This window comes from Solanum verrucosum, unplaced genomic scaffold (assembly GCF_900185275.1).
Source record: "Solanum verrucosum unplaced genomic scaffold, falcon-dt-bn FXZP01000235.1, whole genome shotgun sequence".
NCBI classification, from domain to species: domain Eukaryota; kingdom Viridiplantae; phylum Streptophyta; class Magnoliopsida; order Solanales; family Solanaceae; genus Solanum; species Solanum verrucosum.
The window spans coordinates 3,754,609-3,765,829 of record NW_026019948.1 but is presented as its reverse complement, the minus strand read 5'-3'; the positions used below and the strand labels follow the sequence as shown (position 1 = coordinate 3,765,829).

Below are 11,221 nucleotides of genomic sequence, written 5' to 3'. Positions count from 1 at the left end.
TTTGTTTTTTAAACACCTATAAAACAAATTTTAAGTGTATTCAAAATTAATCTATAGATGGATCAATATGCTTTATTGCTTCATATAGTTTATGAAAATTGTTAATATATTGAGATTCATAATTTTAATCTATTCTCTTGAATAATTTTCAAATAAAATAGAAAAAGAATATCATTAAATTAATTATTTAATTCGAATATATGTGTTTGACATGATGTTAAAATAATCACTGGAGCATGTGATATTTTATTATTATTTCTTATCATGTTTATTTGAAAATGTCATAATAATTTTTCTTTTTGAAAACTAATTAAATCTTTATTATAAATATATATAAGGGTAAATCACATAAATATTCTATATTAAAAAAATATTTACCATCTATGGCAATATAAATTTTCTAACTAAATATAACATTTTTTTTAATTAAAAAATTGTACTGTCTATCTTTCTTCGCTTCTTTCTCTGCCTTTTTTTCTCTTATGCTTCTTCTTTTTACTTTTCTTCTTCTTCGTCTCTTTCTGTGCCATTCTTTCTCTTCTTCCTCTCTTTTTTATTTAATTCTTTTTCTTCTTTTAGAAATTTTCATTTAAATAACTATTCTTAAATGAATAGTTATATTAGATATATTTCATAATTGTATTAAAATCATGAACAATACATGTCCAATACATATTTCAAATTTCACTCATTTTTTAGTGATATCAACCAAAATAATTTAAGTAACACACTTGTAATACATTTAAATATAGGCACAATACATTTGTAATACATATTGCTAACATCGCTCTTTTTCTTAGTGATACAAATCAAAATATAGATATAATACATGTTTTATCCATGAATAATACATATTGCACACTTCACTCCTTTCTTAGTGATACCAACAAGAATAATTTAGGTAACACACTAATAATACATTTATAAGATATGCGCAATACATTTTTAATACATATTGCAACCGTCCCTCATTTTTTTAGTGATAAATCAAAATAATTTATAAGACACATATAATACATGTTTTATTCATGAATAATACAAGTTTAATTCAGTCTATAGGTTATTGTCTTGTCGTTCATTAGTTACGTTTTTCATTTATTCTTAATTTTTCTCTTCTAATTCAACTTTAGTATTGTGTAATACACTTTTAATGCAAATTTAATTCATTTTGTAGTTTATTATTTGTTACTATTAGATTACTTGTTTAATTTATTATTGATATAAGTTTAATTCACTCTATAGATCATTGGTTGGTCTTTCATTAGTTACATTTTTTATTTATGTTTAAATCTCTCTTCTAATTCAACTTTAATATTTGTGTAATACACTTTTAATATAAATTTATTCATTTTGTAGTTTATTGGTTGATTTGTTACGATTGAATTACTTGTTTATTTTATTATTAATACAAGTTTTATTCAGTTTACTGATTACATAATGTTCTTTAGTTTGCTATATTTCGCATTCATGTTTAATTCGCTTCTAATTCAACTTTAATATGTTTGTAATACATTTTTAATTCAACTTTAATTCATTTGACAATTTATTATGTTTCTTCATTTGTTACTATTAGATTACTTGTCTAATTAATTATTGATACAAGTTTTATTTAGTCTTCTAATCATCGACTGTTCATTCGTTTGCTACATTTTGCATTCATGTTTATTTCTCTTCTAATTCAATTTTAATATGTGTGTAATACATTTTTAGTAGTAGTGAAATAATCTGATTTGTCATGTTTTTTTCTTGTACATCACCAATAAACTAGAAAATGAATTAAAAATGTATTACACACATATTAAAGTTGAATTAGAACAGAATTAAACATAAACGCAAAATGTAGCAAACGAAAGAGCAATCAATGATTCGTAGACTGAATAAAACTTGTATCAATAATGAATTAGACAAGTAATCTAATTGTAACAAATGAAGAGACATTAAGTTGCAAAATGAATTAAAAATGTATTACACACATATTAAAGTTGAATTAGAAGAGAATTAAACATTTAATGCAAAATGTATTAAATTTTTTATATATTGACAATTAAGCATTACTTCAAGGTGTTACGCAGAAACTAATAATTGTAAATCTTGACAATAAATCAACAAAGAAAATTATACTATATATATCGAGAGAATATTTTTTCTAAATAAAATTGTTTAATCCTAATGATTATTGTGTTACTATATTAAGGAAACATCTCCAATTTATAAAAGTGCGAAACTTTTTATTCAACAAAAAGAACAATAATCAATAAAATGGGCTTGCCCATCTTTAAGTTAAAAAAAAACAAAAAGAACAATATTTTTTCACCAAGATTTAAAAAATAAAATAATATAAACATGATAAAAATTCAAATAAAATAGAAAAATAATAATCAAGATGAGCAAACTTCCATTTGAGATATGTTTGTTTCAACATTCAATTCATCAAAAAGTATTTGTCGCCCTTGCTTAATAAGGAGAGACACGGAAAAAAGAGAAAGAAGCGAAAGAGAGAAAGCTGACACAACTTTAATAAAGTAGATAATATTGTTATATATTGTTATAAATGATAATAATTAGAGAGTATATTTAAAATAAGTAATTATTTTTTAAAAGGAATCCACCCAAGTAATTAATCCTATATATAATATTGTAATATCGAGCCCGTAAATGAGCCTTTCATTATATTGAGCCCGTATCACGGGCCTTAAATTATCTAGTAAGTATATATACAGATGAAATAACATTAATGTTTAAATTAAAGAGTTGTCAAACGTTATTGCTGAATGAAGCATCCATGCCGGATTTTGGTTTGCAAGAGTGAAGCATGTAGTTGCATGATTCCACAGCTTCCCCAACAGTTAGAAAAATCCATTCTTGTCCTAATGTCTCTAGGAATTTGGATTTGTTCAATTTCTTCATTACTTCTGCACCTGGATTTGCCAATACAAGCTGCAATAATCCAACAAAAAATCACACAATATATTATACTTTTGTTGCATATATAGTTGAGTCCAGCCTCAAAATGGACATTTCTTGGGCACTACATATCAAAAGGAACCCTCCCTAAAAACACAGATCAAAATGGACACGTTACCCAAACAACCGTGCAATTGCAGTGGAATAGACAGAGTTAACGGTACTTGTTTGGAACAGTTCACTCATTTCTAGGTGAAATGTCCATTTTGATCTGTGTTTTTAGGAAGTGGTCCCTTTTGATATGGTGTGTCCAAAAAGAGGCCGTTTTGGGGCAGGACTCATATATAGTTAGCATTTCATAAATTGAAAAAGATTTATGAAAAGTGGGTAACCTTGAGATCTCTTCTATCAAGATTTCTCTTGACTTCTTCTAGCATACTAATTCCACTAGTATCAATGTTGCCTACAGCTGCAAATGATCATATAACGAATATTAATACGAGTTTAAGTTCCGTGCAATGCTAATGTGTGCATTAATGGGAGTGTTTCACGCTTGACTAGAGGTCTCGAGTTCGAGCCCTGGGTATGGAGAAAGTCCTGTTGGGAGCGTCATCCCCGAATGGGCCCTGCAGAGCGCGATCCGGATTTAGTCGGAGCTCCAATGTGGGCTCCGGACACCGGGTGGGAAACCAAAAAAAAACTTATAATAGCTCTTCGTATCAAGCCTGATATGATAACTCGGACAATAGAATGAAAACCTACTATAGCTAGTAAATTTCACTAAGATTTAAACATTCTTTATTTTTCACTGCATGCATAACGTAATCCTTTTAGCATGTCCTTGTTTCACTTCTACTTTACTCGGATTAGAAATTTTCAAACTTCAAGATCTCTGAATTGTTTTTGTTTTCTATCCAGTGTTTGGTAGATCAATTTGATTCATCGCAAAACACTTTTTACTAAAGTTTTTACATTCTCAACCTAAAACATTTGGTTAAGGGCGTGAAGGGATTCTATACATCCTACCACAACGTTTGACGGTCAAACTTCAATATCATAAAACTATGAGAAGTTAATTTACCTCCCATGTCAAGTATAACATATTGTAATGTCTCCCCTGAAGATTTTAACTTGTCTTCCTCGTCATCAATCCACCTTGAGATCCTATAAAAAAAAAAAGTGAAATGGAGAATTGTCAAAAAGAAAAAATGTCATTTTTTTTCAAACAGACTAAATAAAGAAAGTAAGTCGTTCTTTTTTAAACGAAGAAAGTAATAGATAATTGTAGAGTTAAAAAATCAATTACCTCTCTCTTAAGTAGCTAGCATTGGTAAAGTAAATAGGTGCACCAATGTCTAGTATGAGAACCCCACCAACAGTGTCTGTATTAGGATATTGTTCAACATTTCTATAAATGTTAGAATCTGGAATGTTACCAAGTACTAGTGTTCTTGGCCTTGCTACATATAATAACACCCTTAACAAAGATAAAGCAACCTGCATTGGAATTAAAACATATATAATAAGTTTAACTTCCATGCATTGACAGTGTAAAATAATATTTACAAAATCAAGTTATTTATAAAGTAATATTATGTTAATCTCTATGACAACCATTAATTAGAATGGTAAAAAAAATGATGATTAATTTGTTATCTAACATTTATGTCCTCCAACTTTGAGTGCACATGTGTATAAATAGATATTTAAACTTGTATAAAATTGAACAAGTAGACACACACGTTCTACAAGGCATAATACACGTAAGACGCCACATAGTACACAAAATTGTTATGTAGGACGCCACGTAGGATGAATACGTCTATTTGTTCAATTCCATACAATTTTAAGTGTCTACTTGTGCACACCCAAAATCAAAGAACACATATATCATTTAAAGTCAAGTCAAATGACATGTTTATATATTATACCTTTATATATACATTAACAATGTAAACAATATTTACACTATTAGGTAATTACTTATATACATTGACATTATACTTCCATGTAATTTTACCTGTTGTACCATGTAACAACATGCTCTCTGTTTTGTTGTCCAAATAACTAGTTTCATTTATTATTACGAATAAATATATAGTTACTTGCAGTTATCGTTTTGATTTATTAAAATAACGTAAAAAGGGATACGTACAGCAATGACTAATCCAATTTCCACGCTGGCAAATACGACACCAAAATACGCACTCATGCAGACCAAGAAATCGAATTTATCGACATGCCATAGATGAATTGCAGCATTATAGTCGATGAGTCCAAGCATGGCTGAAACAATTATGGAAGATAAAACCACTAATGGAGTGTAGTGGAACAATGGAGTTAGCACCAATAGTGTAACCATTACTGCTAGAGCCATGACTATGTTTGATACTGCTGTTTTACATCCTGCGTTGAAATTCACTGCGGATCGCGAAAATGGACCTACAACCAATTTCATTTTTTTAATTAGAAACTTGATCAGATATTCATATCTTCAAATCTGAAAGAGCTGTCAAAGCACACTTTACTAAGATTTTCTTGTCATATACATAGCGATAAAATGATGATTTGGCGATGACATGTTATTGTTCAAGCGTTGAAAAATTGACTTTCTATAGTGATTTATACTTTCTAGATAACTAGCACATTTTTCAATTACAAAAACTATTTTTATGATTTTAAACGTAACAAATAACTAATTTATAGCGACATTATTGTTACAAAAAAATAATTTTGTAACTTTAGTATAAGAGGTATTAAGTTTAGATTTGGTTACCATCGGAGGTATTATCCCTTCATCCGCACCTAACTTTTTTATCATTTTGTTATTATGTTATAAATTAGATATTTTCTGTCTCTTTCTGCATTTATTTGCTATTCTTATGTGTCTGATTGGTGTTTCGGACATCATGGTCCACACATTCACATGCTGATATATGAGCACATTATTGGGTCGTTTGGTAGCTGGTTTGGAGCGTAGATATTAAATTGTCTCAATAATGTTGTGTTTGGTAGCTTGCTAGGGGATAAATTATTCATAGATAAGATTAATATGGTGTTCAGTTTGTAATTTAAAAATTCTCATAATTAATAGTATATATATATATATGAAAAGGTTTATGTATTATTTATACAGGATATAATGTGGAATAACAAACACTCCATGAATAACTAATTCAGAGATATTACTAATATATGCATAATTCTAACCAGCTACAAAACGACCCCATATTTTTTCAGACAAAAGCAGGTAATTTCATGCAATAAAAAAGAGTTAGGAAGTTACCAGTAGTGAGGTAGCAAGAAGTGCAAGAGCCAACAATGTTCATCATACCAAAAGCAATCATTTCTTTATTTCCATCTATATTATAGTTCTTGTACATTGCAAAACTTCTTCCCACTGCTATTCCTTCCTGTTTCATCATTCCCAATCAAACTTCAATTTTATAAATATTATATATATTATTTTTTGGTCATGAGTCTTAGATAATATTCATTTTCAAACATAGTCGATACCAATACGTATACAAAATCTTTTTGGTAAATATCGTTGAAAAGTCATCGAATAAGTTCATAACACACTATTACAAAAACAATTTTTAGGCACAATACACATACATTGATTAAGAATACTATCGAAGTATTTATCGACATTAGTTTATTATCATTAAATTTAATGACGCTAAAGACTTTAGTGACATTTACAAATAGTGTTAATTACCACTAACGAAATATATTTAACGGATAATTAAATTATTGATATTAATTAATTATCGTTAAAGATCATCACCAATATAACAACATTTTTTGAAAAATTCCAACAAATAATGGAAAATAAGTAGGTGGAAAATGAGGACAAAAATAAATAAAATGTAAAAAGCTTACAGCAAGAGAAATGACACCCGTGACTATGCCAGTTTTTATAGCAATAGAGAGATAAGGAGCTCCAAATGACAAATCTGTTATCGATAATGGATTTAACCCTTTTTTCAGTTCCCCTATCTGTTCAATACATAAATGTAAATGTCAATTAAAATCAAGTTAAAGAATAGTTTATGTATTATGCTTTGATTTTATCCGCACTATATATATATATATATTTATTTTTTTATAGTAACAATAATAATATATTCAGTGAAATTTCACTCAGTAAAATTTAAAAAAGATAGAATGTACATCGAGGAGGTAATTAAGAACCCAATATTAGAAAATCGCAACTTATAAATTTTTGGATCCACTTGGTATGACTTTTTTTTTTAACAACTTTGATTAAAGATATTGTTACATGGTAATTCCTAATTGGTTATGAAAAGTTTTCTTTAAATCACTTAACCCCCGTCCCACTCTAAAATTACCATAATATATTTCAACAAATATGAATCATCGGCTACAATAATTCAAATTTCGTTCAGTCTCATTCATTTGATGCTAAAAAATTTGGTAACTTCTAGGAATTAATAAGTAAGTCGTCATTAATTAGAAATGTCTATTTCAAAATGCGTAAAGATAATGGCAGCAACGATTCAATGAACAACAAATATGTATATGTTGGGCCCGGGGGGAGCTACCCTCGGACAAAGGGTAACCTTCGTCGAAAAATTATATATAGGTTAAAATTTAATTTAATGAATATATATAAGTGTTGACACATCTTGATATAAGCTGAAGATTTAACGTAATGGTTAAGGAGTTGCAAAAATTATTTAGGATCATATTATTTTATACTTTATATTTTGATACAACTTAATAAAATTTTTGGATCCGTCACTGATCAGTTCGGCTAGTGTCCTTTTAAACATTTAATATGAGTCAATCATAACATTGGTAGGTCGTCTATTTCGAACCAACGAGCGCAATACTAAAACCACAAGAATAACAATGCAACTTCAACACTCAAACTCAATAATCCAGATACTACCAAAAATAATATCACATCAAACCCCAAGTTCAATCATAGTGTAAAAATAGTAGTACTATAATAGCTAATCATAGTAGTTCACCAGTCAAATTGATCATTCATTAAAAGCCAAATTTGTTTCTAACTTTATATTTTACACCTTCTAGAAATTAAATAAGGCGTTTCGCCATAAATTCTTAATATTTTACTTATTTGTAAAAAAAAATAACGTTAATGCTTGTATAATGAATTGAAAAACAAGTTATAAGTTATTGCATATCCGAAATTTGTAATTTGCATGATCAATAGTAATAATTTTTGAATTTAACGTAGAATATTAAAGATGCTTACCACTTGAACGCCGTGATTTTCAGCATGGGTGAAATAAACAAGAATAGTTGCCAGTATGACAGATAACAATGGAGCCATTGCTGATACCCAGAAAAACTTGGGCCTTTTTTGGCTCTGTATACAAGCATTTACACATTAATTTTGTGAAACATCAATTATTTTGAATCAATTTTTAGAAGCGAAAACATTAATTATTTTGAATCGAAAAGATTATTATATTATTGATATTTTAAAAGGTCAAAATTAGAGGTAACTTACGAAGAATCTAGCTGCGAGCAGGTAGAAAAGGAAACAGAAACCCAACACCGCACTTTGCCATCGCCACTGCAATACATATCAAATACGGTGTTTGATTACTAGTTTATAATCTCTCATAACTAAAATACGAATAAATAATTATGAGTTCATTTATGTATTATTTTGAATATGCTACGTAAAAGATGAAATAACTAAATCATACATTATTGATAACCAAAAGTCCCCTACCACTTGATGACATTTCAAGTGTGACACTGACGTGCCCAATTTGATAACAAACATTTTCACCCTCCTAATTTGATGACACTTCAAGTGTGACACCGAAGTTAAATTATTTCTTTTTATAGTATCGATGTATATAACTTAAATCACGTATATACCTCATGCGTTTGGGTAAAAACGGAACGCAAGACGGAAATAATATCAGTGGCCTGAGTGAAATGGTCAAGACCAAGTATTCCCTTTAATTGTTGGAGTATTACAACTGTGGCGGCTCCTCCCATGAATCCCACTATTGTTGAATGAGATAGAAAATCCACAATGAATCCCAGCCTGCAAATTATTTATTTAATTACTCATCTATGTTACCTTAATCAATATTGCTTATTCTAGGAAAAAAAAGTTTAGTTGTAATTAAACATCAATTAGAGTTTAATTTCTGTATATCGATAGCTAGCGTAAAAAATATACTTACACAATTAAGTACTTATTAGCGTAATTATTGACAAATCCCTTAATAAGCATTAATGATTAATCGGACCAAAATGATAATTAACTTGCTATTACAAGTTAAAATTTACTTATAATTTGAAAAAATCAATACATATAACTTAATTTCGATGGTATAAAAGTAAATACAAGTAGCAACGAAGATAGGTCACTCATATATTATTTCCTTTTTTATCACATTATATGTGACTTACTTTCCTTGTTAACTTTAAAATATTTATTTTACCCGTAGTGAAATAATTTATTGTCACACAAATATCTATGACTTATCTTAGAGCACAAATTTCAAAAATCTGTCTTTCTTTCTTAAATTATGTGTCAAGTCAAACTAACTCGTACAATTGAAATGGAGAAAATACTAATACTATTTTTGTCTGAATTTACGTGATACCATTTGAATTTCGAAAGTCAACTAAATTTTTCACATAATTACCTGAAAATGCCAAGTGCGGCTTCAAATAGTCCGGCAAAGAATGTGGCGGTTAATGCAAGATGAAGATAAAGTGTAGGATTATCAGTTGGATTAACTTCCTCTCCTAACATTGAACCAATGAGAAGTGATGCAACTGCAACTGTTCCAACTGCTAAATCTCTTGAACTACCCATTACTGCGTACACTAATGCCGGAACAAAACTAGAATCTGCACGCATCCCAAAAAAACTAATGAATTTACGTACTTAGATTATCTTAAAAAAAAAAAAAAAAAAACTTTAGTATTTTGTTGTATTAAATAGGACAAACAAATTGAGATAGATGAAGTATCTCTTTTGTTTGTTTATGTGCTATCTTCGCATAATTGAGGTGTATATAATTTCCAAGAACAATTACTACTATGAGTAAAATGGAAAAATATAATTACAATTATGTTAAAAATCAGGACGGATAATTTGAGACGGAGGAATATGACTTACAGAGGCCAAGAATAGGTGGCAAATTGGCAAGTTTAGCATAGCTAATTCCCTGAGGAATAGCAAGACTGGCTATAGTAATCCCAGAAATAAGATCAGATTTAAAGAAATCAAACGTATATCGAGGCGCCCATTCGAAAATTGGGAAAACATATTGAACCCCAAGTTTCAATTTCTTCAATGGTGGTTGATTCTTGAATTGCCTAAGTGGATCATCTGGAAATAATGTTTCTTTCACAGTGTTTTTAAGTGACTTCAAAAATGGTTGTGGTGGTGGAATTTCAACTTGGTGTTTTTTTCTGTTTTCCCCTCTCATTGATGATGGATACTCATCGTCATCATACTCTGCGTTACCCATTAATAAAAAGCTCTGTTATTTCTAAAGAAAGATAGTAACTTTATTGGTTTATAATTGGACTACAAGGGTGGATGCTTTATATAGAGAAAATGAATATGTATTCTTCATTCCAAAAAGAATGATTCGTTTTCATTTTTAGTCTGTTTCAAAAATAATATTCTTATTTTCTTCTTTTTTTTTAGGATAAGGTATAATTACCCCTAGTCTATGATTGAAATCAACTAATGTCCTATTATCCTTCAAATTCTTTTTTTTTTTTGGTAATTTTGTACCCCTTTGGCTTACGTGTCACACTCCGTGACTCCACAAAATTGAGGCGTGTGAGAGATATTTGGATTTCACGTAAGCCGAAAAAGTGTATAAAATTACAAAAATAAATGGATTTCGGGGTAATAGGACCTTAAGTTAATGTGTGTAGATTTCGGTCATAGTGTAGGAGATACTTGTGTCTTATCCCTTTCTTTTTTTTGCAATACTTTAATTTCAGTTTTTCACGTGATATGTTTAAGACCACAAGATTAAAAGACATTTTAATATTTTTGACATAATTTTAATTTTAGACTTCAAAATTAAATTTTTTATATATATATTTTTAAACTCGCCAAGGCAAAGTAGGTTATTTTTGAAAAAAGGGAGGAAATATTTTTTTTGGTGTGTCAAAGAGACCAAATAATCTATTTTCTGATTGGTGATTGATAGTTACTTTCTATTTCAGCGTTAACTGTCGCAAAGACGGATTTTTAATAGTAGCTGTTTTTTATTTTAGCGCGAGGAAGCAAAGTGCTGGTAGCGCACGATTCCACTTTTGAATGTAA

General features: G+C 29.0%; 1 protein-coding gene across 1 annotated transcript; it reads right to left on the bottom strand.

Annotated features, from left to right (window-relative positions):
• Positions 1–2,705: 2,705 nt before the first annotated feature.
• On the bottom strand, positions 2,706–10,439 carry LOC125812803 (sulfate transporter 3.1-like). Its single transcript, XM_049492273.1, has 12 exons — positions 10,052–10,439; positions 9,573–9,780; positions 8,791–8,962; positions 8,411–8,476; positions 8,153–8,266; positions 6,790–6,906; positions 6,191–6,317; positions 5,060–5,346; positions 4,211–4,401; positions 3,986–4,068; positions 3,297–3,373; positions 2,706–2,937 (listed from the first exon to the last, which is right to left on the bottom strand). The coding sequence occupies exons 1-12, from the start codon at positions 10,404–10,406 to the stop codon at positions 2,755–2,757; spliced, it is 1,980 nt and encodes a 659-aa protein (XP_049348230.1). The 5' UTR covers positions 10,407–10,439; the 3' UTR covers positions 2,706–2,754.
• Positions 10,440–11,221: the final 782 nt, after the last annotated feature.

What these genes read in the sequence shown, in the direction of transcription:
- LOC125812803 (XM_049492273.1), bottom strand. Translation starts at nt 10,406, where the DNA reads ATGGGTAACGCAGAGTATGATGACGATGAGTATCCATCATCAATGAGA. An exon ending in AAAATCACGGCGTTCAAGTG is followed by an intron (nt 6,907 to 8,152) that starts GTAAGCATCTTT and finishes TGTATTGAACAG; the next exon opens with ATAGGGGAACTGAAAAAAGG. An exon ending in AAATTGGATTAGTCATTGCT is followed by an intron (nt 4,402 to 5,059) that starts GTACGTATCCCT and finishes ATTCCAATGCAG; the next exon opens with GTTGCTTTATCTTTGTTAAG.